The sequence below is a fragment of the Heloderma suspectum genome, chromosome 10 (genome assembly GCF_057233095.1).
Source record: "Heloderma suspectum isolate Gila_16-S chromosome 10, 16-S_ref, whole genome shotgun sequence".
Taxonomy (NCBI): domain Eukaryota; kingdom Metazoa; phylum Chordata; class Lepidosauria; order Squamata; family Helodermatidae; genus Heloderma; species Heloderma suspectum.
The window spans coordinates 44,311,389-44,338,893 of record NC_139467.1 but is presented as its reverse complement, the minus strand read 5'-3'; the positions used below and the strand labels follow the sequence as shown (position 1 = coordinate 44,338,893).

The following is a 27,505-nucleotide window of genomic DNA, read 5'->3' as shown; positions in this document are numbered from 1 at the left end:
CTCGGAGGAAGAGGGAAGGAAGTTGGAGAGGCCTCAGGATAACTCGTATCCTGGCCACTCCGGTCACCTTACCTACTGAAATGCCCCCTTCAACCTTGGAGAGCAGCTGGCATGGTTCTTTCTGCACTGGCTGTGATGGAGAGGGAGGTCGGAGCTCTGATTCCCCCTTCCAAGGTCAGAGCACTATCTCCTACCACGGAGCAGGTAATCCGAAATATCTTATGGCCCCTCAGATGGCTCTAATAGCTCCCAATAATCTTCAGAAACATGTAGGAAGAGAGCCAGACTATGAAACACATGGTCTTCGATGTCTATATACTAATGCCCAGAGTATGGGAAACAAACAGAACAAACTTGAACTATTAATACAGGAGGGGAATTATGACTTGATAGGTGTAACTGAGACTTGGTGGGATGACTCTCATGACTGGAATACAGCAATTGAAGGACATAACTTGTTCAAAAAGAACAGGAGGAACAGAAAGGGAGGTGGGGTTGCACGATGTGTGAAAAATACGTATCTCTGCACAGAAATACAGGAGGAGGAGCTTGGTAGCCCCATCGAGAGCATCTGGATCAAAATAAATGGAGAAAAGAATAAAAGGAACCTGGTGGTCAGAGTCTACTACCGGCCACCCAATCAAGGAGAAGACAAGGATGAAACTTTGGAAAAGCAAATTGCCAATGTTTCAAGGAAGCATAATGTAGTAGTAATGGGGGACTTCAATTTCCCCAATATTTGTTGGGAGACAAATTCTGCAAAACATGGCCCCTCCAGGAAATTCCTGACTTGTGTGGCAGATAACTTCCTCCTACAGAAAGTAGACGAAGGAACTAGAGGATCAGCTATCCTTGACTTGATCCTAACCAACAGAGATGACTTAGTGGATGAAGAAGCAGTTACAGGAACTCTGGGGGAAAGTGACCATGTTATACTTGAGTTCTTGGTTCTAAGGGAAGCAAAAGCCAAGTGTAGTCAAACGCTTACCCTGGATTTTAGAAAAGCTGATTTTAATAAACTCAAAACAAAGATACAATAAGTAAGGTCCCATGGTAAGCAACTCTAATGAGAAAAGGAGTCCAAGATGGGTGGGAGCTTTTAAAAAAGGAAATTCTCAAGGCACAATTACAAACAATTCCAACAAGAAGAAAAGGTGGAAGACAACAGAAGAAGCCAATGTGGCTTCACAAAAAGCTTAGAGATGACCTGAAAACAAAAAAGGACGCATACAAGAAGTGGAAAGAAGGCCAAGCAACAATGGAAGAGTACATGCAGGTAGCACAGAATTGTAGGGATGGCATCAGGAAGGCTAAAGCTGAGAATGAGCTGAGGTTAGCAAGGGATGGTAAAAGCAACAAAAAGGCTTTCTTCAGCTACGTGCATAGTAAAAGACAGAGGAAAGAAATGGTGGTTCAGCTATTAAATAAGGATGGCGAAATGATGACAGATGACAAAGAAAAGTGCTCAATTCCTACTTTGGCTCAGGCTTCTCCCAAAAGAGGGTCTATGACCCCCCCTGGCAAAGGCAAAGTACAGGCTGAAGGGGTAGAAATACAGCTTGAGATCAATAGGCGTCTGGTCAAGGAACACCTAAATACTCTGAATGAGTTCAAATCTCCAGGGCCAGATGAACTGCATCCTAGAGTAATAAAGGAACTTGCAGAAGAACTCTCAGAACCGCTGTCTATTCTCTTTGAGAAATCATGGAGGCTGGGGGAAGTGCCAGATGATTGGAGAAGGGCTAATCTCCCTATCTTCAAAAAGGGCAAAAAGGAGGAACTTAGGAACTACAGACTAGTCAGTCTGACATCAATCCCTGGGAAAATTCTGGAGCAGATGATAAAGCAATCCATCTGGAAGCACCTTGAAAACAAGGCAGTGATGACTCAAACCCAACATGGATTTGTCAAAAACAAATCCTGCCAGATGAATCTAATTTCATTTTTGGATCAAGTAACCTTGTTCGTGGACTGTGGGAATGCTGTAGACATCATATACCTCGACTTCAGCAAAGCTTTCGACAAAGTGCCCCATGGTATCCTGATGAGCAAACTAGCTCAAAGTGGGCTAGATGAAACAACGATCTGGTGGATCCACAGTTGGCTACAGAATTGGACTCAAAGAGTGCTTCTCAATGGGATCTGCTTAAACTGGAGAGAGGTAAGGAGCAGGGTACTGCAGGGCTCAGTCCTGGGCCCAGTGCTCTTCAACATTTTTAGTAATGACTTGGAGGAGGAGGTGCAGGGAATGTTGATCAAATTTGCAGATGACACAAAATTGGGTGTGAGAGCCAATACTTTGGAAGACAGAAACAAAATTCAAAGGGATCTTGATAGACTGGAGCACTGGGCAGAAAACAACAGAATGACATTTAATAGGGATAAATGCCAAGTTCTGCACCTAGGAAAAAGAAACCAAATGCACAGTTACAAGATGGGCGATAGGTGGCTCAACAACACTACAAGCAAGAAGCATCTTGGAATTGTTGTAGATCACAAGCTGAATATGAGCCAACAATGTGATGTGGCTGCAAAAAAGGCAAATGCTCTTTTGAGCTGCATTAATAGAAGCATCACTTCCAAATCCTGGGAAGTACTAGTTCCCCTCTACTCAGCACTGGCTGGGCCTCATCTTGAGTACTGTGTCCAGTTCTGGGCACCACATTTTAAGAAGGATGCAGACAAACTGGAGAGGATTCAGAGGAGGGCAACAAAGATGATCAGGGCACTGGAAACAAAGCCCTCTGAAGAGAGACTGAAAGAACTGGGCATGTTTAGCCTTGAGAAGAGAAGACTGAGGGGAGATAGGATAGCGCTCTTCAAGTCCTTGAAGGGCTGTCCCAGAGAGGAAGGCCAGGATCTCTTCTTGATCATCCCAGAGTGCAGGACATGGAATAATGGAATCAAGTGACAGGAAGTCAGATTCCGACTGAAGATCACGAAAAACTTTCTGACTGTTAGAGCAATACGACAATAGAACCAATGACCTAGGGAGGTGGTGGGCTCTCCCACACTGGAGGCATTCAGGATGAGGCTGGACAGCCACCTGTCAGGGATGCTCTGACTTGGATTCCTGCATTGAGCAGGGGTTGGACTCGATGGCCTTGTAGGCCCCTTCCAACCCTACTATTCTATGATACTATATATTTAAGCTTTAATTGAATGGTTAATGAGCATAAATTTTGCATTTCATTGACATTTAATTTTTCTCTAATTCCCATGTACCTGCCAATTGAGGATAGGACTGGATGAATTTGATGAAGTGGCCCCTAGTCCCGATGTGTTGAATGACAATTCCCATGTTGTCTAGGGATTATGGGATTTGTAGTCCAATACAAGTGGAGGACACCAGGCTCAGGAAGGCTGCCATAATACATGTGATAGTCTTTAAGGCACCACAATACTCTGTTGGTTTTGTTGCAATGGAGTAACTTGGCTCCTATCCCTCTGAGAGTTGCCCTGTCTAGCTAATCCAAAGGAACGGAGGGTGGAAAGTGTATGGGCTGAGTTGCTCAGAGCTAGCAATGGTGGAAGAGGAGCCTTGCCCTTGTGGAGAAGGCAGGGCTCAAACTGGTTGGGGAGGGGGCAAACCCAACCTCATTTGCATGGCCCTGCCCATGGAGCGGGTGAGAGTGCCCTCTCAGGGTATCCTCCTACACAGAGGCCAAAGCAAGAAGGAACAGCCTCATGACTGCTCCGGTGAGCTCTTGCTTGGACTAAAGGGCTGCAGGTGGCTATCTTGGGGTCTGCCCAGGAGGAGGATGCAGGAGGCACTTGGTCCTTCCTGATCACGCAACATCTCTGGCTAGAAATGCTCTGCTTATATGTTTCCGGTCTGCTGGCCTGAATGGGCTAAACTCCACCACCACCCCTGACCAACTCTCCTGGTAATCATATGTTATCTGACCACCCCCAGGCCTCCTGATTCACTCAGCCCCATGGGCCCTGACTACAGTGCAGCTACTGCAACTCTGAGAGTACCGGACCACATCGAGCTTTCCAAAACTTTATCCAGCACCTTCCTAAATCCAAGGAGGTTCTTTGTCCCCATATCGGCTGCAGACCTTCCTGACCTCCTTCTGTCTGCGCTGGGAAAATAAAGGAAGGACAGACGGACTTTACCTTTTCTGTCTGCTGCTGCACCACAGTGCTCACAGCACTCTCGAGCTCCTTCTGAGCTGCCTCCGCCCTCTCCTGCAGGGACTGGTACTGCTCCTTAGCCTGACAGAGTCTTTCTTGCAGGGATGCCAGCTCCCTGGGGTCTAGCTTTGTTCGGTTCTCCTCCAGGAACTCCTCCGTTGCTTTCAAGATGCTTGCAAAGGAAGCTGCTCGGCTGTGCATGCTTCTCTGCAGGTCCTAATGGCAAAAATCAAAAGAATGACATTTATTATATTTATAAGACGCCTGTAAAACAAATTCTTTAGGCATTGTACAATTTTAAAATACAAAGCTCTAAAACACAATACAGTATAAAACCAACACAGTAAAAACAAAAAGGCATATACAAAGCCAGCATGATAAAAATGACAGCCTTCTAAAATGTTATCTGGCTTATTTATTTAAAGCTGGCATTTATAACACACCCCATCCAGATTTCTTAGTAGTTAAAAAAAAAAAAAGTCCCTTAAACCTTCTATTAAAACAATAAAATCCGTACCAAAATAAATATGCATATCAACTATAGGCACCTTTTGGGGATATTGCAGGAAGCATGACAGCTTACAATTCCACTAAGAACAACTACCACTGAAAGGAAAGGACCATTATGAAAAATTCCATCTTGTGGTAGCCCACCAGGACTGAGATTAAAATCCCCCTCACACTTGTGGAGCCTGCTAAGACTGTGGTGAGCCCCCAAGGGAAGTTCTATCGGTTCTGTCAATTGCAGGGACAGCCACTGAGTAATCCTGTCTCTCCAAGCTTGGCTGCACACACGTCCTTGCTGACGCAGAGAGTGTGCCAATGGAGCATGAGGGAAGGTAGACGACACTCTGGCAAATTGGCCCTAAGCTGTTTTGTGGTCACACCATGAACATAAGAAGAGCCACGCTGGATCAGTCCATCTAGTCCAGCATTCTATTCACACAGTGGCCAAAGAGACGTCTGTGGGAAACACACAGGTAGGACATAAGTCAAGTCGGGCGGTTGACATGATCGCGCCCAAGCGCCCTCTCCCTCTGAGCAGAGCCCAGCCAGCTCCTTGGTATACACCAGGTATACACCTGAGCTGAGGGCAATGAAGCAGGGGAGACGGCTAGAATGCAGGTGGAGGAAAACTTGTGCTGAGTCTGACCAGACACAAGTAAGAACTCACTATCAAGTCTACTCTGTGGAGGTGAAGGTGGCAAAGAGACACTTCTTTTCCACCAGCATCGCATCTTCTCAGTGTCGTCCAGCAGAGCTTTTCTGAATGGTTCGTGGCCTGTTACATTCTGGGCCAGGGAGAGGGCCTTTGGAACCCTCGGTTGCACGCTGTGACAAGTTTGCAGGGCACTTTGGAGATAAAGTCGCTCAGATTCGTCATGAATTGGACACCAGATTAACACAGGCCCATTGGTAGAGGCATTCAGAGCACCATCTGGTCCAGTTTTATTGGATGAGTTTCAGTTACTGAGGATGCAGACAAGGTGCTTGGCCAAGTCCGATCGACCACTTGTGTGCTTGACCTTTGCCCTTCAAGGTTTATTAAATCAAACAAGGAGGGGATGTCTGACTGGGTCCAGGAGGTTGTAAATTCCTCCTCAAGAGAGGGAGTGGTGCCGGCCTCTTTAAAAGCGGCGGTAATCAGACCACTCCTGAAAAAGCCTAACGTGGACCCAGAGGACGTTAACAATTATAGGCCAGTGTCCAACACCCCCTTCCTGGGCAAGGTGCTTGAGCGGGTGGTTGCAGGACAGCTCCAGGCACTCTTGAATGAAACGAATTATCTAGATCCATTTCAATCGGGCTTCAGGCCTGGTTTTGGAACAGAAACTGCCTTGGTCGCCCTGTGGGATGACCTTTGCCAGGAGAGGGACGGGGGAGTGCGACCCTGTGGATTCTCCTGGAGCTCTCAGCGGCTTTCGATACCATCGACCATGGTATCCTTCTGGATAGGTTGTCTAGGTTGGGAGTTGGAGGCACTGCACTGCAGTGGTTCCGCTCCCACTTAGATGTCCAACTCCAGAAGGTGGTGCTGGGGGATTATTGCTCTGTGCCATGGCAATTATACCATGGGGTTCCACAGGGCTCTATTTTATCCCCCATGCTGTGGGGATAAAATAGTTTTGGGGATAAAACATCTACATGAAACCGCTGGGGGAGGTTATCCGGAGATGTGGGCTGAGGTGCCATCAATATGAGGATGACACCCAGCTCTACCTCTCTTTTTCATCAAAACCAGGGGAGGCAGTGGCTCTTTCTGAATCAGTGCCTGGGCACAGTAACCTGGTCTGAAGGGGGTTGCCCTCCCCCTAAAAGATCACGTTCGTAGTTTGGGGGTGCTCTTGGACCCAGAACTGTCACTTGAGCCACAGGTGAACTCAGTGGCACGGAGCACTTTTTATCAGCTTAGGCTGGTATACCAACTATGCCCTTATCTGGACAGAGATAGCCTAGCTACAGTTATCCATGCTCTGATAACTTCTCGTCTGGATTACTGCAATGCGTTATACATGGGGCTGCCTTTGAAAATGGTCCGGAAACTTCAGCTGGTCCAAAATAGGGCAGCAAGATTGTTAACAGGGACTGGCCAACGAGCTCATATTCCACCAGTACTTTTCCAGCTGCACTGGCTGCCAGTCAATTTCTGGGCCCGATTCAAAGTGCTGGTAATAACATTCAAAGCCCTTAACGGCTTGGGGCCAGGTTATCTGAAAGATCGCCTCCTCCCATATGTGCCTGCCCAGACCTTAAGATCATCCTCAGCGGCCCTCCTCTGTGAGCCCATGCCAAAGGAAGTGAGGCGAGTGGCTACTAGGAGGAGGGCCTTTTCTGCTGTGGCACCCCAGCTGTGGAATTAGCTCCCTAGTGAAGTTCATCTGGCACCTACATCGTACCCCTTCCAGCGCCTGGTGAAGACCTTTTTATTTTCCCAGGCATTTTAGCATTCTAGACTTTTAGCTTTGCTGTTTTAAATCTGTATCTTAAATCTTTGCACTGCTGCTAGGTTTTACACTGGTTTTATTCTGGTTGTATTGTTACATTGTGGTTTTAATGTTTTTACATTTTATATTGTTTTACTGTGTGCTTGTTGGTTTTAATTTTTGAGAACCGCACAGAGAGCTTCGGCTATTGGGCAGTATAGAAATGAAATGAAATGAAATGAATAAATAAGTGCAATAGCTCATGTTCCCCAACATACTGCCACTGATACTGGAGGTAGCATATAGCCAGTGATAGCCTTAACCTCCATGAATCTGTCTAACGCCCTTTTTAAGCCATCCAAATTGGTGGCCATCACTACAGCTTGTAGATGAGTTGTGGCTGTGAGATAACAGAACATCAGTGCAGATGCTGGTTAGATATGTGGGCATAAGAGAGTCTGAGTCTGATCACAAGAAGAAGCTGCTACCTTCCACACCAGCTGAAGTTTCTAAGAGATCATCAAGGGAGGCTCATCTCAGTGACTGAGCCTTTACATACACCCTCACTCTAAAACTATTCCTGTAATCACGTGCCTACCTTCACACTGGTCTGCCTCTGTTCCAGCACTGAGAGTTCCCCTTCTCCAGTTACTTCCTGTGGATCCAGCAACCGGGCCTCGGCCTGATTCATCCAGGTGCACAATTCCTCCAATTTCTGGCTACGTATTGCTTGCTGTTCTTGGAGTGTCTATTTAGAAATTGGGAGTTTAAAAATCAAGCCTGTTAATACCCATCAGTTAAACCATTAAAGCCACAAATACAAGTCAAACAAGTGTCAAAACACAAAGCACTTTAGCAGGAAAAGTCAATGGCCTACAAGATACATTGCCCCACTTTCTCTCTCTCACCTGCCACTGTTTACTTTTGCTCTAGACAGGGCTTTCATTCCATGGTCTAGAACAACAGAATGCAACTTGCTTAAAATTGGATCATTTGCTATTTGAATATTTTCTTCTGCCTTAATTTCTCTTTCATTCATGTATAGCAGCCCATTCATCAAAGACTGGTGTTGACCCAATGGCTTTTCCCTGATGGATGAATTATCACTTGAGAAACGGATGGCAAAATCTGTAGGGATGCTGTAGGAATGAAAGAGGAGTGGTAGGAATCTGCTCTCCTCCTTCTGGACCTTTCCTGAAAAATCCTTGTCAATTTTACATACCAAGGTAACATTTTTCATGTCTTTTTCTCCCACTGAGGGGAAAACCATTATGGCAAAAGCCAGTCCAGTTTATGCCACCGGGAGTGGAAAGCAATTAGCCCAACTTTTCCTTGCAGCCTCATTTTTCCATTCCAGTCTCATGAACCAAAGGTATCTGGGGAATAGTGAGACAGCAGATGATCTTGCAGAACTGCTGTAACCCAAGAAACAATTGGGAGAGGGACTGGGGGGAGAGAGAGAGTGTTTTGGACAGTGCACCAAACCCAATCCTAGATTATCCTCTTGGTGTACAGCAAACAGAGCATCACTGGAGCAATTGAGCATGATGTGTGACCCCAGACCATCCTTCTTTCAGCTAATGTGCAATTTCTCTTTCCCCTGGCGCCTTACGATCAAAACATACAAACTTGTGCCAAACGACAGAAAGTGCTTTTCTCTGACAGTCTTTAAGCCAAACAACAGAAGCAGTTTGAGGAGGGGGAAAAAGAGCACTCCTAAAAAGCACTCTTCAGCAGCATAATGAGATCTTCTCACATTAGGGATGAGAGTACACTGAATCTGAAAAGGCAAAGCAAACTGGTTAATACACACAAAGACAAGAGGCAGAACAGGCACACATTACAGAACAACAACTGTTAAACAGAACATTACTTGTATTAATAGTGCCTGAAGGAGAAAGGAAGAGCATGCAGTTACAGGGGCTGCAAGAACTGGATATACTGAGCAAGCATGGAGGGTGGAGGGCTCTGCCAAGGTGCATTTCTTACGGGCAGAAATAGACTTGATGCTAAACCCAGAGGCACATGAAGTGTTTTTTTTTAATTATTATTAACAGCTGAAGGGGGGATTTTTTTTAATCAAGGTCACATCACATGGGCAGGAGAGGTTTAACTCGTCCCTCCCCCAGTTGTGATCCAGATGAAAAACAGCTGTCTATCATGCTGCTATTAGCCCTGGGGAAAAAAGAGCTCACATTGGCGCGCACACACACACATACACACCCCGCCCCTGGCTGTTAATTTAAAAAAAATTCTGACGTCTTCAGTGACACACTTAGCATCACGTCTAGTTTTGGCCCTTATTTAAAAGGTGGCGCTCTTTGTGTTCTCAAAATATTCACTGTGCATTCTCTAGATCATGGACCAGTAAAAGGGACCCCCAGGATGAAATCTGCCCCCCCCGGGCAAACTTTCAGTTTCTAAAAATAATATAAAAATAGTAACATAATATGACTATAAAGGTAAAGGTGTCCCCAACCAGTCGTGTCCGACTCTAGGGTGCGGTGCTCATCCCCGTTTCTAAGCTGAAGAGCCAGCGCTGTCCGAAGACTCTTCCGTGGTCATGTGGCTGGCATGACTGAACACCAAGGTGCACGGAACGCTGTTACCTTTCCCGCTGAGGCAGTACCTATTTATCTACTTGCAATTTCTTGCTTTCAAACTGCTAGGTTGGCAGGAGCTGGGACTGAAGACGGGAGCTCACTCGGTCACGCAGCACTCTGGTCTCGAACTGCTGTCCTGCCGACCTTCCAGTCTGCAGTTCAGTGTCTTAACCACTAAGCCACTGCAGCTATAGCACCAGTCAAATTAGGCACTTTCAAAGCTGTACTGTTCTTTTCAGGTGGCTATTCTTAGGAAGCATGTTTATATATGCAATAAATATAAATGTATTGCTGTTTGGGCAAGCTAAAATTAGTATGTTAACTGTTTTCACTGCCTTCATATTTTTTCTTAAAACATAAACAACGTAAGGAAATGTATACTATTGTTACATTATAAAATATTTATGAGTATTTCAACAAAGATAATTTCCAATTTATTTGAACAGACCACTTAAGCCACAAAAAGGCTCCAGTCCTAAACACAGTTACCAGAAAGTAAGTCCCACTGAACCTAGAGGGAATTATTTATGTGTAAACAGGTTTTTTTTTTTGGGGGGGGGGGAATCAACAAAGCACACTTGTAGCACAACTGTAATCAAATATTTTAGTTGGAAAAACTTTTAAGCTATTTATGCAGCACACAACATTTAAAATGGCATATTTTTTAGTTTAGTTTACTAAATGGAAGTCAAATAAACATGCTAAATCAGATCCCAATCAATTTAGGGCATCAGAAACATTTCCAGAAAAGTTCTGGGAAGGAACTCTAACTCAAAGTTTTCCAGAAATCCACATCCCTGCCCCTGAGATCTCCTGCTCCACCCTCACCGCTGATGCCAATCTAGAGGCAAGAGAGGAGTGTTGAAGGAGAAGCCACTGTGGCAAAAGTCAGACAGACACTGGGGGGGGGGGGGTGCCTTCATCTCCCATTCTCAAAGTGGCCCTCCAAAGAAACTAATGGTTCTGTATGGTACGTTTGAATACTACAAACTTGAATGGGCTTTCTGGTCATGGTTCCCTAACTTCATCCAAATTCCAAGGAATGCTGGGACCTACAGTACAGGGAGATGGCAAGTGCCCTGCTGTATCCTGTATCTTAGGCATGATAAAGAAATGACCCCCTGTCCCCAGGGCTTACAACCCTCATTGATGTAGTTTACTTCATTTCACTACATAAAATTAATTCCTGGCTTTGCAAACATAAAGATGGTCATGTTTCTCTTCTGCTCTCTGTCTACCTAGGAACCTGTGTGTTTTTCCCAGGGCAAGAGAAAGATATGAATTACAGCAAGGTTTTATATTTTCAGAAATGGGGGTGGCCATTTGGTGGCATTTTTATTCATCCTAATAAAGGTATTGCCCAACTGCAGATTTTAGATGTTTTTCTCATGCACCTTTCATGGCTATTTTTTTGTTTTTTGTTTATAACCCTCATTAGGACAGAGAAGATTGGGGTGTCCTGAACCCAGTATTTTCTGGGCAGCAAAACTGACATGAAATTTACACACATATAACAATTCAAAACATGACATCAACGTAGCTCTTAAAACATGGGTCTTAATGTCTAGGGCAATAAAATATCAAAATCTAGCACCCCTCAGGGTTATTTCATATGTTACAAAGCAACAAACCCAGGTTTTCCACCAAGGATATATTTGTTGCGGCATATTTGACAGCCAAATACTTCAAGATTAATAGACTTGTCTGATACAAGTTTCTGTCAATGTATCTGTTGCAGTCATGCTTTACATTTGTAGGTGTACACTTAAAACATCTTTGGGGAATAGCAAAAGAACAATGCATGTGACATCGCCCAAAGGCATTTGAGCTGAACTGTGCCAGTTTTAAATCCCTCCCCTGCATTCATCCAGGACCTCATTCCAGCCTCCCTTGTTGGGAGAAGGAATTCAACCCCACCGCAATGGCAAAAACTGCTTGGACCGATATTCCCCATTCCCTGAGAATGGCCACCCACCTTGAGTACTTGCTTAGCGGAAGGCACCCCCTGCTCTCTCTGAGAAAGAAAGAACTGGGAAGAGAGACACAGAGAAACGACGCCTCTCTTTGCGTTGCAGAAGCAGCCAATGCACTGTTATGACGATGTGACTTCATTGCAAAGGGGTGCATATTAAAAATGGTGCAAACAGCAGCGGGCAAGTCATCTGATTTGTTAAAGAAGAAAAGACACACGCGCCACTCCCTGTTAAATGCAGAGGCCGCTGCTCCGCCACCGTCACCTGATCTGTCTGCTCCACTTGCAGGAGACAGACCCGCAGGACCTCCGCCCGGGCGGCCAGTCTCTCGGAAAGCTCCCGGAAGGACCTCTGCAGTTCATTCAGCAGCCTCAGCAGCTGCCTGCTTTGCTCAGGGGTCAAGTCTTGAGCATGCTCAGAAATGAAAGATTGGATATCAAAGGCCGTCGCATCGAGTTGAGCTTTAGTGTCCGCAAGGGGCTTTTTCCGCTCCTGATCGCGTCAAGAGAAAGCAACAGGAAAAAACATAGTCAGTACAAACTATTTTGAAGCTGCACATACTGCCATATACTATACAACTCAAAGAGGCAGAGCACTGCAACTTTTGCCCAGGGCTACCAGATGTCAGTGCCCATCCAGAGCTACCGCCTCAAAATAATTTTATTTTTTTACATTCACACCAGCATGCCCTGAAGTTGCAGGGCGCGGTATATACGCTGGACACTTTTCTGAGTTTAGTCATCTTGAATGAGCGGCCAGGGACTTTAAACCAGAAGAACTGTAATGGCCCTTCATCATTACAGGATATTTTCCCTGATAGATTTCAGAAGGTGACACAGAGCTAGTGGGAGAGGCAGAGAGAGAGGGAGAGAGAATTTGGAGCTGTGAGTGGGCTGAAGGTGATGCACCTCTCAGGCACAGAGTCTCTCTCCCTGGGAACCTGATGCAGGGCAAAAAGATTTGCAGCCTGCTATAGGAGTCCTGATTTGCTTCCAGAATGCTCTGCATGTACATTTGAAAATAAAATACATATTACAAGGACAATCCTAAGACTCCAGAACTCTCTCTTGTCCAGAGCTAACTAAATCCTACCCTGTCATTTTGCCCTAGAACTTCTCACTACTCAAGGAAGCAGGAAATGCCTAGCAGCATTTTATTTTAAGTAGAAAGGAACTGACTAGTAAGGTTACCATTTCCCCAGTCAGGGGAAGGCCTGGCTTCCTAGCCATGTGTTCTGGGAGGAACCAGTAGAAAGTTCAGGCACACCAAACATTACCAAAAAGCCCTCTAGAGTTCCAGACAAACAGGAGGAAATACTTTGTCAAATGACACATAAATCTGCAGAATTCATGGCCATAGATGGTTATAACTTATGACAATCACAGACTGTTGAAATGTCTGTTGGCACAACACAGTTATTTAGAATTTTAAATACACGGATGAAAATCCTGTCAGGGGCTACTAGCCATCATGTATCTATTTTTAGCCCTGCACATACACCATCATGCAGTTAGCTCTGTGTGCCAGTGTGGGGGCATCACCCAGGCAACTCAATTTCTACTGAGGGAAGAGACCCTTGAGTCCTGCCAAAATGCTGGGGGAAAGAAAATAAGGATAGATGAGAGTCAGCTTGGGCAAGGAATGCATAATGGAGGGAGGGAGAGGAGAGAATGAGGGAGAAAGAGGAAGGCCCCGCCTATTTCATCCACCATGATTTCCAGAAAAGGCAACCTTTGACTATCAGATGCAGGCTAAGAGTATGGCTGCCATCTCCAACATCTGGCTTGGAAGTCAGCAACACACCCAACCAGAAGACCACCGATATAACTCACTAAGGTCATTCTTACATTGATAATTGTTATTTACAATGCTGAAAAGGGCACCAGAATGAGTTTGAGAAGCTGCCTTCAGTATAAACAAACCAGGTGCTTTCTGCAAATATTGAATAGCTGATAGGATACTGCACTTCACAGCTGAAAGCGTGGACTGAGACAGTAGGCCGAAAGTGACAGCACCCAAGGGCACAAGGCACAGAAATTAAGTTCCCTACCATGGTGGGGACAGCCACAAAACATGAGAGGAGAGGGGTATGATTAATGGAACTTCTCCCTGTGGGAACTTGCCTCCCTCCCTCCCAGTCAGGTGTTGCTATGACTACCATGTAGCTCTGAAGGCAGGAATTCAAGCTGCTGGCATCAGTTGTGCTGTGGGATTCAAGACCGTTGAGAAACTGCGTAGTGTCAAACACCCAGCTCAGCAGCTCTTGCAGTTTGCTCTGGAGCTTTCCATGCTGTGTTAGGATTTTAGCCTCAAAACAAAACAGAAATAATGATTAAAACCAGAATCTGAACAAAAGGGCAAACCAAGGTTAACCAAAGATGTCAGCCCTTAACAAAAATTGCCATTTTAGTTCACAGGCACCAAGATTATGGACTAATACAGAACATAGACCTATTTCTGAAGCATAACTGTGGCCAAAAGATGTCTTCTTCCCTCAGGATGTGATAAAAAAAGTTCACAGGTAGTGAAAAAAAAACAACTAGTTATCTCATTCTGAAAAAAATGCTACAATACAAGTATTTTTCAGCAGGTGAAGAAAATTCTGTTACCTCATTGGGATGTCTTTCTCAAGAACATTTTTGCCACATGGACAGTAAGGGAAATACTGAGGGAAGAATCCCCTTGCACAGTGACTCTTCCACTACAAAAATTAGCCACATGAGCTGGCCACAAATACAGATGCACATGGTCCATACGGAGTGTGTTCGGAGAAAGGCCCAAGTGCAGGTCAAAGTCCAGGCATGGCTCAAATATTTGGAGTTTTCCCCAAGTGATGTGTGCATCCTCCTCACTTTTTGTATGGAGTTCCTTTAAAATTAGCAGCAGCTCAGAAGATAACAGACGGTGCTCCATTAAAAAAATAACACAGGGAAGTAGCAGTGACCAGGTTCACACTTTGAAGATAACTCAGATAGTAGCAACATTCCCACAACAATTGTGTTACCTTGAAGGGAGATTTGAACACTTCAAGAAAGGAATGGGACACAATTGCACATTTACCGCACCAAAGTTGTGACTGTGTAGAAACAGCCAAACAGCAGAATTCCTACAAATACCTTATGCTAGTAGGGTGTGTGTTTATCAAAGGAACAAACCACTTCTGTATTTATGGGGACCAGACTATGCTTTGCACATAACAGTCCTGCACACATGTTTAGCCTCACTTTCTAACCCTCTCTGCTCCCCATGATGGTTTGGCTGCAAATAAAGCTGCAACCACCTAGCAGTAAGGGCTCACCAATGACGGAGCTCCTACGCTTTGGCTTAGCATATGTTCATTGACAACTTACATACAAAACAGAGATTAATTGTGGAATATAACTCTTAAAAACTTTAATACATTTTCATTGTCTTTATGAGGGGAAACTGTGCACAATATTTAGCATGCTCTGGTTAAAGTTTAGCAAGGCCTCATGAAATTATCTCAGGAGCAGAGACCCCCGGCAAGCCCCCAGCTGGCCACTGCTTGGTTTATATAATCATCAGAGTCAAATGGTAATGCCTCTCCTAGACTGCAGAGGCAGCAGAGGGGGGCAGCATGCTGGTTTGCACATGTTGATGCGCTCCCCACAAGGGAAAACACCCTACGTACAGAAAAATAGCATGTTAAAGAGAAACTGAGGCTGTAACCTCTATCTAGGCTCATGCAGGGTATGCGTGTGAGTGTGGGCGTGAGTGCATCTGTGTGTATGTCCCTGTTCCCTTGTCTAACTTTTCTAGAGATAGTCCAAGTGTCGGGAAGCGTCCTGTGTTTCACAAAAAAAATCCTCTTGCATAAAATAGGAACTTCCTTTGAATAAAAATGGTAATTCCTTGGCTTAAGAAGCACCAAATTTGGTGACTAAACATCTCTGCTGTAAGGAATGAAGTACCTTTTCTGCTTCCGCTGCAGTGCGAAGGTTTAGCAGCCAAGAGGCCAAGACTTCAGTCACAGAGCCAAAAGACTTTTGAAGGTTCTTGGCGTCTTTCTCCAAAGCTTTCAGTAATTGCTCAGGGACCTCTTGGGGAGGTCTGGCCACAATCCCTTTCACTGTTTCCAGATCCTGATTTACTGGAGCTGACAGGTTGTTCAGCTCTATGTCCAAGGCCTAAAGGGCAAGAAGAGGCTGTTAAGCCAAACTATAAGAAAGACAAAGCAACTTCCAAAGCTGGAACAAACCTGAGCCTCACTCTCCCCCCATCTGTTTAAGACTTTTTAACTCTTTCCAGGTCATGGTAATCCTCTCCAAGCAGTAGAATTCACATCTTTTGCCCTCATATCATCATCCAAGCATGAAGCAAGATCTTGGCTAAAGAGCTGAATCAAGTGAGAGTGAAAATCCCAACTGTGACCCAGCTAAATTGTTGGATATAGATAGAAGGGTCCTGAGTTCAAGTTTTATATTGACCATGAACTTAGGCACACCACACTCGCTCTGCCTCCTTCACCTAGAGTGGCTGACCACAACAGCATTGGTGTAAGGATATAACTTAAGGAAGACTGAAATAACTCTACAAAAAAAATGACAAGTGCTGTGGAAAGGATCAATAGCAATTGCCACGTAGAAATTGAGGCAAAGGGCACATTCACAACCCAAACCAGCTTCAAACTGGTTTACCTGTTTTGGTTCCTATTGTACCCATACTTCTCCTGCCTCCAGCCCCCATTTCACAACACATTTACTGGAAACGTCATGCAACTGGTGAAGCATGTGGCACTTGCCTAGGAGGGCTTCAGCTGCAATGAATCAGAGCCCTGATGGCCATGGCTTTGGGAAGGTGCTAGAAATGACATTCCCAGGAGACCTTGGAGGATGCGGCTACAACTGGACTAGACTGAGCCAGAGCATGCCTAGATTCCTAAAATAACACACACTCCCAAAGGCACCCACTGAGATGAGAACTAGACAGATGAAATGTGACTGCGACCAAAATCAAAGCCCCTGCACACATCAGTTTCCCCTCTCTCTCTCGTTCTCTCTCAATTCAACAAAAATAACTGAAGAGCTGCACTGCAAGGTTCCCTCCCGCCCGTCAAATCAGAAGCCAGTGAAGTAAAGCAGGAGTGGGAAATTGCAGCATGTCATATCCTTGAAAGGAAACAAGGGGCTGGTTCTGGTGGCAGGCACACGTTGCCTGTGACGTATAGCTCCAGCCCAGGTTGATGGTGTGCCGCGTGGACAAGGACTGGGCAAAATATCCCATTACTAATTTCATGGCCCCATTCACTGTGAAAGGGGGGGGGAATTTGGTGATTTCAGGAGGGGGTGAAAGTTACCGGAACCCTTTAAAGTTCTGGCTGACTAGCAGCCGTCACTTTAGATATCCTAGAACGCCCTGCAAAAGGCCCCTTGGTACAAGGTATTCTTGGGAATCTAGCCTAAAATGCTCACCACCCACCAGAGAGAGCTTCAAAGAATTCTGGTAAGTTCCACCTACCCATGTGAAAGAGTGGAGGCAGCTTCACCTCCTCCTTCACTGACCCCTCCTCTCCCAATTGAGGCCAAGCATTCCAACTCTAGAAAATTTGGCTTAGCACAGACATCCATGGATGAGAATTAATTTTGTTTTGCCATATTTGTCACATACCAAGACAGGCACAACTGAAGAAGTCTAGCACAACTAAAACCAAAGCCCTTGGCTGAGCCAAGATTTTAACCTCTGCCTCCCTGGCCCAACGTTCTCTCAACTGACAAACATGCACAGTTGTGCATAATTAACATCTTTTAGATCTTCTTAAAGTTCTCCCTCATGCTCATGTTCAAAAAAGCCAGCCAATAACTTTGCATCCCAATAACAGTCCAGTGAAGGCCAGATCCTGCGGTCGTCATGAGCTAGAAACAGAAGAACCATCAGGACCCAGCAGAGGGCTCACCTAGTCCAGCATTCTTTCTCTGACAGTGGCCACAGCCAGATGTCCCTGGGAAGCTCTCAAGCTGATGATGAGCAGACATGCACAGGCCCCTCTTTTACAATCCCACCCTCCGCACCACAGCCCCACTGGGGAACTGGCCTCTGAAGACCTTGGGAACGGTCAAATGAAAGCTAAGGCAGCAGCTCCTCTTACCATTGCCTGGCGAAGTTGGTCCTGCAGCGCTGCCAAGTTCAGTTCTGCAAGCTGAACCCGCTGGATGCGCATCTCAATGTCGCGCACCCTGGACAGCAACACCACCAACTTCTCATCATAGTCAAGGCAAAGCTGTTTGCTGTACAGAGCCTGTGGGGTCAAGACATTGAACACTGGCTGCAGATTCAGGGGGGCCTGTGCATCAGATTCAGGAGATACACAAAGCAAAGCAATCTTCTACTTTTCTCTTTGCATAGTCCTAGCTATAAACGTTTACTGCTTGTGACAGTAGCACAATTAGTTTTTTCTCCAGGTAAGCTTTTATAAAAGCTTATTTTGTAAAACTTGTGTAAGATTTTCATAGTTGTTCTTGTCTTCTGGGAGTCTCTCCCAAGAGGGGCTCATCAGTCTCCCTCACTGTCTACCTTCTGACATCTAGTTAAGATTTTTTTGGGCAGCCTTTGGCTGCATTTGGGTTTGGCAGACACTCGTCTCTGCTGTCCTTTTAACTGCACTGTTGCCTGTTTTAGGATTTTAGTGCTAATCTTATCACTATTACTGGGTAGTTGCAACGTCGATGGATCTTTTACAATGCTACGATATTTTATTTTAAATCTGTGAGCTGTCTTCTGAATTGTTGATTCAGACTAAAAGGCAGGAAAAAAAATTATTGAAATAACTAATAAACTAAAACAACAACAAAGCTGCAGTGATCTCAGCAGGATAGCTAAATCAGAGGCCTCTGGGAGGTTTTATCACCTCCTAGTCACCTTCTGATTAACAGCTAGCAAAAGAGCCACCTATCAGTCTGCCAGATGATATGCTGGGAGTGTGCTGTCCTCTCCCATGGGAGGGCGCATGTTTGGGAGCAAGTCCAGCCTGTACATAGGGAAAAATCACCCCCCCACACAACCTTCCTTGGTCGGTCCCTTCCCAGAAGCCAGTCAAGGGCTGCCCCAAGGGGAAGAGCTTGCCCCTTCAGGCTATCTTGCCTGCAGAGAGAGATACTCACTTCAGCCATCTAGCTAGCTCATTAACTGTGCATACATGCCCCATAGATTTAGTTTAATAAGGCTACCTACCTTGGCTGGTTTGGGGGTATCGTGCCATCTCTCTTCCCCATCTTCATCCATGCAGGGGGGTTCACCAGCATTCTCGCCTTCTCTGGTCATTTTCAGGACTGCATCCTGTTGCACGCGTGGTGTTCTAGAGTAATCACTCTTGCCGTCCAGAAACTCATTCTCTCGCAGGATCTGTGCCACTGGCCCAGTTGTCGTGCCTTCTTTAGAATCAACTTGCCACATCTCCTCTGTTCCTTTGGCCATGGACAGTGCTTTAACATCAGTGCTGACATTTCCTTCTGCCACCTCCTGGACTGTAGCCTCTTCTATGAGCAATGGCAAAGAAGAATAACAACTTATCTTCCCCTCTAGAATCTCTCTGCTTTGCAGGACCTCTGTCTTCGGCTCAGAAGGCCCAAAGGATTCTGTGTCATCCATGGCACTCACATTGGGTATCCTGTCTTTGGCCATAAATGGTTCTGGGGTCTTTTCTTGAGATACTTTTTCTTCCAGCATATCTATCACTACCAAGCCTTCTTGGTAAGATCTAATATCTTGTTCAGTTAACTTTCTGGATTCATCTGTTTTGGGGGCAGTGTTCACTTTCTGGTCATCTGTGATATTCTCTTTAACTTTGACTTCCTTTTTTTCTTTTGTAAATGCTTGCTGGTCCTGTCTCTTAACCTCAGCTTGTTCTGGTGTGACCAGATTGCTCATCACCCTGCCAGATATATTCTCCTGGATGGATTCTCTAACACCGGAGGTCAACTCCTCAATCCTTCTCATCAATGTTTCCTTGGAATCTGGGATAGAAAGAGACAGTCTCTCTTGGGAAGATTCTGCTGGGACAGCAACCTGCTTTTTATTCTTTTTTGCTTTCTTCTTCTTGGTGGTTTTCACATCAGTACTTTCTAAAGTGCTAAGATCCTGGGCTCTCACTTCAGTTCCTGGGCTTGGTAGTTCAACTTTGGCTTCCCCAAGCAATATTTTATCCAAGGCCTGCTTCTTGGACTCAGCAACTGTGGCAGATACTTTAGAATTTATGTCAACTTTTTCTTCCTGACCTACAGAACTGTGTTCCTGTGATGCTGCTACCCCCAGAGATTCTAAGCAGATGGTTCCCTGAGCTACCTCGAGGACAATGGCTGTACTATCACTCTCCTCCTGAGAACATTTTTGTTCCTGGTCCCCATTAATGATCTGGTTCATCATTACATCCTCCTGAGATGCAATTCCTTTCCATTTCTTTTCAATCACTTGATCACTTTCTGCTTGCTTTTCTAACTCTACTTCCCAGAGCTCTTTCCCCTTCAATTTACTTTTCCTCCTAACATTTTTTTTCTGGCTCTTCACTCTTGCAGCTTCAAGTGGGTCTAACATTAAGGCAAGCTCAGGTGTCAGCATCCCTTCCCCTAAAAGTTGACTAGCTAAACTGTCCACGGCAGAAGTAAGAGGAAGGGAGGGCAGTACTGTCTCACCAAACTCTTCCAGCGTCTCCTGAATTATTTTTGAAGAATCAGTAGTGGTGTCTTCAGATGTGCTGCAATCCATTGCTTCAGATAGCACTTTTTCAACATTACTCTCAGTATCATTTTTACAAATGGCCAATATTTCAGCCTTTGACATACCATTTTGTGGCTGGTAACCTTCATGTTCTTCCAAGTCTTCATGTCCAGATCCACTGTTAGTTATTGGAACACTTTCTTCAATTGCGCTGACTAATTTTGTGCTGACTAATCCTTTTTCAATGGCCTCTTCTAATGTTATTCGTTCTCCACTCTCAGCACCAACAATTCCTCCAGTCAAGAGCTGATTAACAGCAATGACTTTAGCTGTATCTTCATCCACCACTTCTCGTTCCAAAGCAGATGCCAGCGACAACCTTTGGCCAGTAGAAGTTTCTATGATGCCACCTGTGTCTGCCTGAACCTGCAACAACCTCAAAGCAAGCAATGGGTCTACTTTGCCAAGCTTAACTGCCTGAGAACACAAGAGTACATTCCCGGTCACTTCATCTTTGAGGTCTCGAAAGGGAACAACCTCCAAATATCTCAGCCCTGATTCAATGTCAATCTTGCTTTCCCTGACCAATTCTGAATAGGGAACCAATCTACAGCTCTCTGGTTGAATGGCTGCATGCTTCATTTCAGAGGATGCCATTGCTTTTTCCATAATCGGCTTGAGCAATAACCCTTCCTTCACAGCTTTAGTCAATGTAATTTTCTGGCCAGAGACAGGGTCAAATATACTTCCGGTTGAGGCTTGTATCCCTTGAATCTTGCTTTGGAAATCTGAGCTGATTAGTCCAAGGGATATGGCCTGAGGTAAGGATATGAGTTCCTTCGTTTCTGGATGAATATGCCTCTGCAGGCACACACTTTCTGCCTTTCTGAGATCTTCGTAGAAGTCTTGGTCAATCAATTCATGCTCCATAGCAGCTTCTACTGGAAGCCTCATGCCTGTCTTGTGGTGAAGGATTCCTCCACTGGCTATCTGCTTGGTCAGGAGTTGAAAGGCTTTCTCCTTGGCCAGAAGTCCCTTTTCTACAGCCTGGGTGACTGTCAAAGGTTCTTTAGTTTTAGGATCTAAGATACCATCTATTTCAGCCTGCAAAGCAATTAGTTTCTCTCTGGTTGCATCATCAATGCCTTTCCCCTTAGAGGCTTTCTCTAGCTTCTTAAGATCTTCTTGAATGGGTTGCTGTATAAGGCCAAGGTTGGAAGCCAATGTGACTGACATTTTCTTGCCACGCTTGAAGTCAACAATTCCACCAGTAACCACCTGCCCTTCCAGAATTCTTGCAGCAGTTTCTTTGTCCAACAGACCAACCTCAGATGCATCCTTGATGGAGTAAATGGTTTTGCTAAGTGGGTCTATAACACCACTTATGGCTTGATCAGAGGCCAGCACCTTCTGCAGAAGTTTCTCATCCATCAGTCCTTCGCTGATTACTTCTTCAGTAGTTAATGATTCACAGGTCTCTGCATCAAAAAAGCCACCGAACATTTTCATCTTGCCCAGCAGTTTGACGGCTGTATGGCTGGGCACAACTCCACAGGCAATGGACTCATCCAGGAGCATCTTCTTCCCCGTCTGTTCATGAATTATGCCACCAGCCTGGAGCTGTGTTAGCAACGTATTCAGAGTGTCATCTTCTCCCAGTTCTGTGGACAGTTTTGGCAATACAGAACTATCAGTTTGATGGAAATGAACCACTTTTCCTTCTGTGCCTAACTGTCTTTCCTTAATATGCTCATCTGTAGTTTTCCCTTCAACTTGGTAAAGAAAGCTGTCGATTGACCCATTTTTCACTTTTTCTATATTTAACCGATTCATAGCCTCAGCCTCTCCATTTATTGCTGCAAGGGTCACCTCTTCCAAAGCATTCTCCTTTAAGTTTTGAGATTCTTCTGCCTTCTCAAAATCACCAATAGACATATTGTTTTCTTTTTCAACTTCATTTCTTCTGATTTCAGAGACTCTCTCCTGCTCTTTCAAAACCATCTTCTCCTCTTCTGCTGGTTGTTTTGCAAACTTAGCATCTTCCCATGTGACCTCCATATTTGGAGATTCTATTTCAAAGCTGGAGTCCTTCATGGATTTGCACAATAGCATTTCACTCCTGCTCTGGATGATCATCAGTCCTTGCTCCCTTCTGAGGTCATCCATTTCACTTTTAAAGCCTCCCACACGAACCACTTCACACCCCTGCTTCTTCACATTCACACTTCTTTCTGCATCTTGCACTGGAAGATATCCAATTTCCATTTCAGTCGTTTCAGTAGGTGGACAAATGTCCGATGGCAGATTTCTTTCAAGCTCTTTTTCTGATGCAAATGAGTTAAATTTGAGCTCCTCCAAAACTAATTCATTACAAGGTTCAGCTTCCACAGTTGCAGTCTTCCCTTCTTCCTCATCCCATTCTTGGGGTTGGTTTTTGCTAGCTTCTAAGGGGTGAGTGTTAGACCCATTCTCTTGTGCCTGCAGAAGGATTTCAGCAAGGTTGCTTAGCTCCCCATCTACTAGAAGCAATTTTTGGCCATTGTGGATGTTGACATAGCTGTGGGTCATCAAATAAAACAATATTTTTTCTTCATAGCTTCTTAGTGGGCACTTGCTTTGGTCCTCATGCTGTGCTGGGCTATCTGAGAAAGGGCTGCTCCTTTTGAGTCTGCTTGGTGAGTCTGATAAGGGCATATGTGGCATGATGTCAGGAAGGTAGGTTGATTTTAGTTTCTTGACATCACCTTTGTTCAGGATCCCACAGTCAACAGCTTTGTGCCAAGGCAGGATATCCCTGGTTTCTGGTATAAAAAGTGCCCTGATGCATTGCCTGTTGCTAAGAATCTTACGGGCTAACTCAGAAGACAGGATACCCTGCTCCAGTGCATCTGCAACAGAGAGAATCTCACCTGACTCAGGCCACAGAAGACCCATAAATGACCAAAGGGATTCCAGGATCACCACAGCAATTCTTGATGTGACCAAGTCTTTCCTTACTGCTTCATCTAGTGAAAGCCTCTCTCCTGTAACTGCATCTATAATGCCCCCTGTCCGTAGCTGTCGGACCAGAAGGGCACAAGCCAGATCTTGGTCAATCAAATTATGTGTTACAGCCTCTTCCACAGTCAATCGGTAGCCACTTTTAGGGTCCACAATGCCACCAGCAAAGAGCTGGGCTTCCAGTAACCTCACTGTTACCTGCTTCTCTATCAGCCCTTCCTGAACTGCACGGAAGATGCTCACTTTCTGGCCTGATTTTAAGCTCACCATCCCACCTGCTAGCTGTTTAACTGGAAGTAGCCTTAGTCCCGTCTCTTCGTGAATGATGCACTGCTGCATCAGGTCATTCCAGCTAATTTTCTTGGCTGAATTGGGGTCAATCAAAGCACTGCAAGATCTCAGGTGAGATGTCAACTTCCCATGAAGATGTGTGGTAATGATACCTCTTTGAAGAGCCTCTTCTAAACCAATTCTCCCATGGCTGGAAGGGTCTATGAACCCCCCGGTGAGAAGGTGCATTTCTAAGATTCTTAGTCCAATGCTTTCGCTGATTGTTCCATCCTCTATTGCAACCACAACAGGAAGAAATGGCTTGCATTTGAGGTCAGTATTGTCTACCAACTGGATGGCACTCTGCAGTTCCTGCAGCACCTGGTAGGTCCTGCAGTTTATGATGCCTCTTGCCAGGCCTTCCGTCAGAGGGAGCTTTTCACTGGTATTGGGAACCAGAAGGCCAGCTGAGATCACCTGGGTTTCCAACAGCAGAAGGCCTGTTTCTTGGTCTAGAAGACCTTTCTGCATGGCCCCCAAAACAGGTAAGACTTCCATCGTGCCAAGGTCTAGCACTCCTGCAACAGTCTCAGTTCCCTAGAGAACGAAGGGGGTTGGGGGAGATTGAGAGAGAGAGAGAGAGAGAGCACAAGAACTGAGGACCAAAGAAACCAGTAGGTTTTAATGCAGACACAGTTGACTTTAATGCACTCCAAGTCCAAGGATGTCTCAGTCTTCTAAAGATACAGTGAAGACTAGGCTAGAGAGCAGATCCCCAGATGGGTAGGAAATTTACATAATGCTGATCACCACACAGCAAGGTTACAGATGGGAGCGGGGGGATGGTACGTTGTTTTCGGTACACTTTGGTGCTCGATCTAGCCACCCAGATGTGGCGTCACTGAGACATTTTGGACGCCCATCAAGAGCAACAAAGCAGCGAGAGGCACCTAGCAGCCACAAAGCACCTCATAAGGATCGATGGAAAATAGAGGAAGAAGCACCAGGACCAGCAGCCATGCACTCCCCACAGCGCCCATTGTGTTTTTAGATCCAAAAGGAGCGGAAACAGACTGCACAGAACGGCCACAACGCAGTTCGCCCACGTGAAGCACAGGAAGAGGGAGAGGGAAGGAGCGAGAGGGACACACATTCCCCCCCCAAGGACTCCACCAGCTCCCCATGAGTGTAGTGTTATAGTACCCACAACAGGCACGAGGCCCTGGACTTGGCTGGGAAGTGGCAGCCCCATGGCAGAAGATGCAGCCATGCTGTCAAGCCATTTCTGACCACACAAATGACGGCCTTCCGGGTTTCAGCACAACTTTCCCCTCACCGTGGCACTGCAGAAGGCATCACAGTGCAGACTCATTAAACTGCAAAAATCCAGGCTAGAACAAGCCCAGGCTGGGAGAATCTAGCAGCAGTGCATTTGGCTGCACATGCAGGTAGAAACACTGGGACTGGTTGTCCATGTTAACTTTTCAGGAACCAAATCTACAAATATCAGAGCCCAACAAAGTCCTCAGATGCTGGTCACAGATTCATCTTCGGTGATAAAATAGATAATGGAGGACAAAACTATCACCATTACCCATCTCACCCAACAGTTGCAGCTACAGAGAAGTGCATTTTGGGAGACACTCCCATTCACACAGGAGCAGCTATTCCCAAGCAAACTAGACTGGTGCTCTAAAATGCATGCCATGGTCCTCCGCAACATGCAGGAATTCCACAGCAAATGAGCAGGGTTCCTTTGAATGGCAAACTGATGCCAAAATGGCAGAGGAATCACGTGGCCAACCAATTCCATTTCTTCTACACATGATCATCACTCAGGGAGTCTTCACAATTTGATCCGGTAAACCCGAAAAGTTATAATGGGAGTAGCTGTAATGAATAATCATAGTGTATGTAGCCTATTTAAAGCCTGGTCCTACCTTCCCTCTGATCCATAGAGCATTGCTGTTCCAATTTTATAGAACTGACTAGCCCAAGGCTACCCAGCCAAGCTGCAATCTGAACATGGAGCTTCCTACTATGTTCAAAGCTCTGTCCACTAGAACAGATGAGCATAACCAGAACTTGACACACACACATGGCTTGGCACTTTACCACCACACCGGAAAGCCAAAGAAGACGAGCCCCATGTTTGGGGGACTAGTGCAGTGGTGATTGGATCCCTGAAAGGGCGCACCTAGTCCATAGGGGCATGCTGGCCATCAAGATCAATGGCGGGTGCGGTTCACAGGTGAACAAGCCTCACAAAGTCTACACTTCCCAAGGAGAGGTGGTGCTCTTTCTTTCTAGCACAGGGAAGTACACACTGCAGCCAGGATGGGGCCCTGATGAACCGTCTCCTACTTCATGGCCCAGCAGGGGAAGGTTGGAGACCTACTGGAAGAGCTTTCAAAACCTTCGGACAGCACAGTCAGGACTCCAAACATGCACATTCAGATATTAAGACAAGCATTAAAGAGAAGAGGAAGAGGACAGGAGTCATAAAAGGCTTTTTACTTACCAGAGTTGTGGGGTTTGCCGTGAGTAGTTAAAGACAGAGCCTTTATGGAGCAGCTCAGCCGTATGGCGCACACAGTGTAAAAGCTGGGGGTTAGCGTCCGGCATGCGACTGTTTGTTTTGCACAAAAAAGTAGAAAGAACACACACACACACCCCCTGCAATCCCCCAACTTCTCCCCACTCATTTCTTAAGTGAGGTTTTTTGATGCAACCTCCAGATTGTTAGTTTAAATAAACGACACAAGAAAATTGTAAGCAAGGATGGCAGTTAATCTAAACAGTAACTCAACATGAAACAGAAACCAAACAGGGACACATCATGCTCAATGCAGAGAGTTCTGCCATTTGGAGAGTTTTTGTGTGTGTTTTTGATATGCAGTTTCCTCTACTCAACCCACTGCTTTGAACTGCACAATCATTCTCAACCAATAGTTGGATGTTTTCTACAAGCAAAAATGTTGAAAAGGTCCCCCAGAGGCTCCCTGCAACAATGAAGCACCCAAACGAAAAATGAAAAAAAAAAAAAAAACCTCATTCACAAGTGAAGTCTAAAGGATCCTTGGAAAAAAATCCTCTCCTCCTTTTAGCCCTGCTTCCCACTCCATGGCAATATTGTCTCTCTATTCAGACCACTGCTGTTTCACTTGCACTGACTCTCTCTCAGTTTGGGCAGCCAGAATTAAGGCGTGCTGGTCTTTGTAAGATACAAGACAGATCAAGGAGGGCAGGGCAGGGCAGGGCAGGGCAGGGCAGGGCAGGAGCCTTTGCCTTTCCTGAGCTGCGTGGAGCTTCTGGTCCTGTAAAGTTACTCAACTAGAGGAAGGCAGGGGGGACCACAGATATGGAGGTCTCAGGATAAGGGACTACCTGATAAAACAGCATTCTAATGTTTTTGTGGCAGAACCAACGATCCCTGCTAAAATGCTCTATTTAGGAATACATCCAAATAAAAATCTGGCAACAGTGTCTGCCTGGCTGAGTTGGTTTGCCAGTGCTTCAGAATACAAGGAGCCAGAAACCGGTACAACACAACTCCACACAGATATACATACTGCACTGGACACATGAATATCGCACTTACATACACAGAATATACAGGTATATCCATGTAGGACTCCAGAACAGTAACAAAGCAGTAACAGAGGTAGGACGGATGTTCAAAGACATTTTGCCAAGTGCACAAGGGAAGATGGCATAAAGTGGAGCTAAAATGGCTGCAGAAGAAACGTATGGAAGGAAGGACCAATTTTTGGTCAATGAAAGCTTTATGGCAGTGGAGAACCCTATTATTGGAATAACGTGGACTGGCTTCTGATGGCAGCATGTGGAGGGGGTGAGGGAGAAACATTCATTTTCTTCTTATTCACTTCAGGCAGTTTCTTTGTTCCCTGGGCAGCTTATTCTG

The 27,505-nt window shown here is 45.5% G+C and overlaps 1 protein-coding gene across 10 annotated transcripts in view; it reads right to left on the bottom strand.

Moving 5' to 3' along the window:
• Positions 1-27,505, bottom strand: part of MACF1 (microtubule actin crosslinking factor 1) — a 334,205-nt gene that overhangs the window by 133,663 nt on the left and 173,037 nt on the right. For all 10 annotated transcript variants that reach the window (XM_084816162.1, XM_084816155.1, XM_084816156.1 and 7 more), the window contains 7 exons: positions 18,829-24,177; positions 17,747-17,896; positions 15,573-15,788; positions 13,799-13,948; positions 11,905-12,132; positions 7,663-7,812; positions 4,123-4,356 (listed from right to left, as the gene is read on the bottom strand). In XM_084816162.1, the coding sequence (XP_084672288.1) occupies positions 4,123-4,356; positions 7,663-7,812; positions 11,905-12,132; positions 13,799-13,948; positions 15,573-15,788; positions 17,747-17,896; positions 18,829-24,177 (6,477 nt within the window). The remainder of the gene's footprint in view (positions 1-4,122; positions 4,357-7,662; positions 7,813-11,904; positions 12,133-13,798; positions 13,949-15,572; positions 15,789-17,746; positions 17,897-18,828; positions 24,178-27,505) is intronic.